This window comes from the organism of the source record quoted next, unplaced genomic scaffold, assembly GCF_019419815.1.
Source record: "Pyrus x bretschneideri cultivar Hongxiangsu unplaced genomic scaffold, Pyrus_bretschneideri_v1 Contig22, whole genome shotgun sequence".
Lineage (NCBI taxonomy): Eukaryota > Viridiplantae > Streptophyta > Magnoliopsida > Rosales > Rosaceae > Pyrus > Pyrus x bretschneideri.
The window spans coordinates 5,611,835-5,614,586 of NW_025999524.1; the positions used below are offsets into that span (position 1 = coordinate 5,611,835).

Here is a 2,752-nt window from a genome sequence, read left to right on the forward strand (position 1 = left end):
AAAAAAAAAAAAAAAAAAACTCATACTCACACTTACATTCACACAGACCAAAGGTTTAAGATATTTTTTTTGTAGGTGCTCAATTAATTTGTTGGGTTACCTGCATTTTACATCCTAAGATTTGAGAGTCATCACTACGTACGTGAGTTTTAAATTACACCGATATATACCACATTAGCACTTAACGTCTAATTAGACGGTGAAATTGACGAAGATGTTAAATTGGTACAATTAAAAAAACGTGATTTAAAATGCAAAAATTTAAACCTCGTAGCTCAGTTCGCAAATAACTCAAATCTTGTGGTGTAAAATGCAGTGAACCCTAATTTGTTCATTCAACGCAAATTGCAATACATTATGCAGTCCCCTCCACGAAACACAGAGTGTATCTACAGCGTGATCGTTAGAAGACTTTGTTGTCTCATCTACTACTTTCAATCAGGCTTTGTCACATGCATGTGCATAATCTTACCATTTGTTGACTTACATAAATATTATTGAATTTTTAAGCTCAAGCTACTCATCAAAGACATTTACACAAACAAAACTAATCACATTGGAGACTACCTTTTTAATACATATAGATCTCACAAGTAATGATTTCCTTAACCTGTATTAGAGAGGTGGTCATAATCAGTACGTCTAAATAACATTATTATAAGCGAGTTTGTCTAGCATACTAATTAAGAGATCCGTAGTCGTTAAATCCTTAATTATTGAATCCTTGACTAATGATCTAATCGTTATATGGCCATTCTAAAATATTTAATTCCAGTCATTCATCATCATCATGGTTCATATCATAGTGAAGCCCCTCTGGCCTATTGGGGTATATATATAGTATACTGTTTTCTCTTGAAAATAGAAGCGCGTTAATCAACGTGTGAGAAGCATAGCCTACCTTTGAAACAAGTCCAATAATCACAAAACAAAACTCAACAAAAAAATCACTTAAAAAAGATGTTCCCGATTTACTCACCTCCCGAATATAGCCATAGGCTGTCCAAATCCTCCCATCCCCAAATGTCCAAATTGGAAAATTGAAAAAACAAAAAACAATGTAATTAGAGTGCTAAAACAAGGGAAAGGAGGGTTTGCATGAGAAGGTGCTGGTGACCAATTAGAATTAGAGAGAGAGAGAGGGGAGATCTAGAGAGAGGGGGGAAATGAAACTGTGGAAAAAGGCTGCCGGGCTAATCAAAGACCGGAACAGCATCTGGGTGGCCGTCATCTCACGGCGGACGTCGCTCCGCAACCCTGATTTGGAGGCCATCATCATCAAAGCCACCAGCCACGACGAGACCACCGTCGATTATAAGAATTTCCACAGGGTGTACCAATGGGTCCGAACCTCTCCGCTCTACCTCAAGCCCCTCCTTTACGCGCTATCCACGCGCATGGAGAAAACTCGCTCTTGGGTCGTCGCCCTCAAAGGCCTAATGCTCATGCACGGCATTTTCTGCTGCAAAATCCCCTCCGTCCAAAAGATCGGGCGTCTGCCGTTCGACCTTTCCAACTTCTGCGACAAACATTCTAAGCCCAGCAAAACGTGGGCCTACGACGCGTTTGTTCGCGCGTATTTTAATTACTTGGACCAGAGATCCGCGTTTTTGAGCACGTTGGTGAAGAAGAACAATAGAAAATCCGATCAGGAGGAGCCGCCTCTGCTGGAGGAGCTCGGGCGGTTGCAAAAGTGGCAGTCGTTGCTTGATATGCTCCTCGAGATCAAGCCCGAAGCGATCAGTCCGCATCGCACTAATAATCACACATACAATAACAACAAGGTTTATCTTATTTCCGAAGCAATGATATGTTTACTGACGGAGATCTTCGACGTGTACAGCAGAGTCTGCAAAGGGATTGCCGGAGCGCTGTTGAGGATTTACGCATCGCCAGGCAAACAGGAGGCGCAGATGGCGCTCGGGGTTGTTCAGAAGGCGGCGGTTCAAGGGGAGGAGCTCTCTGTATACCTCGAATACTGCATGGATATGGGCATCCTCAGCACGGCGGATTGTCCTAAAGTCGAACAGATTCCGGAAGAGGACATCAGAGACCTGGAACGGATAATCAACCAAGCGTCAAAAATGGAGGAAAGCTTCGTGGAATGCGATCGGATGGCAGCGGCTCAGAAAGTGGAGGACAATAAGGCGATCGTGGCCATGCAGAATCCGACGTCGAAGAAATCCAAGACGATAATTACGGACAAATGGGAGGTGTTTGAAGAGGATTTAATCAGCTGGGTGAGCGCAGATACATCAGGTTTCTCGGATGTGAGCGGATACAACTACAATACTACGACCAATAGTGCTATCGGGGTCGGGGTACAAGGACAATATAGAAACCCTTTTGCGCCGTCGTCGAAAAATATAATACCGTATCATCATCCTGTACATGCTGCACATAACCACCAAGTTCTTCCGGATTTGATTAGTTTCTGACTAGAATTATTGTTGTTCTTGTTGTTGGTTAAAAACGTTGCAAAGAGTTTGATTAATTCCCTTGTTCCCGTGCGCAGCTTAATTCATCAAACATGTTCTCCCAATTTTTGTGGATCTTATATCCTTCCCCCTTGAGCCTTACTGTTGTAGATTAATTTTTTGAGCTTGATTTCTTCGTGATTCTTTTTTTTTTTTTTGTTTTACTTGTTAATCATCATATTAATTTGACGAATTGAGATTATGTATGTGCAAGTATGCCATCTGTGAATTATTAACTGGAATATGTAGGAACTATAGTCTATATATTATACTAA

General features: G+C 41.6%; 1 protein-coding gene across 1 annotated transcript; it reads left to right on the forward strand.

The window, feature by feature from the left end:
- Positions 1-867: 867 nt before the first annotated feature.
- Positions 868-2,752, forward strand: LOC103943121 (putative clathrin assembly protein At1g25240). The gene has a single exon (XM_048585327.1). The coding sequence runs from the start codon at positions 1,167-1,169 to the stop codon at positions 2,436-2,438; it is 1,272 nt and encodes a 423-aa protein (XP_048441284.1). The 5' UTR covers positions 868-1,166; the 3' UTR covers positions 2,439-2,752.

Excerpts from the sequence above, each read along its gene's own strand:
- LOC103943121 (XM_048585327.1), top strand. The coding sequence starts at position 1,167 with ATGAAACTGTGGAAAAAGGCTGCCGGGCTAATCAAAGACCGGAACAGC.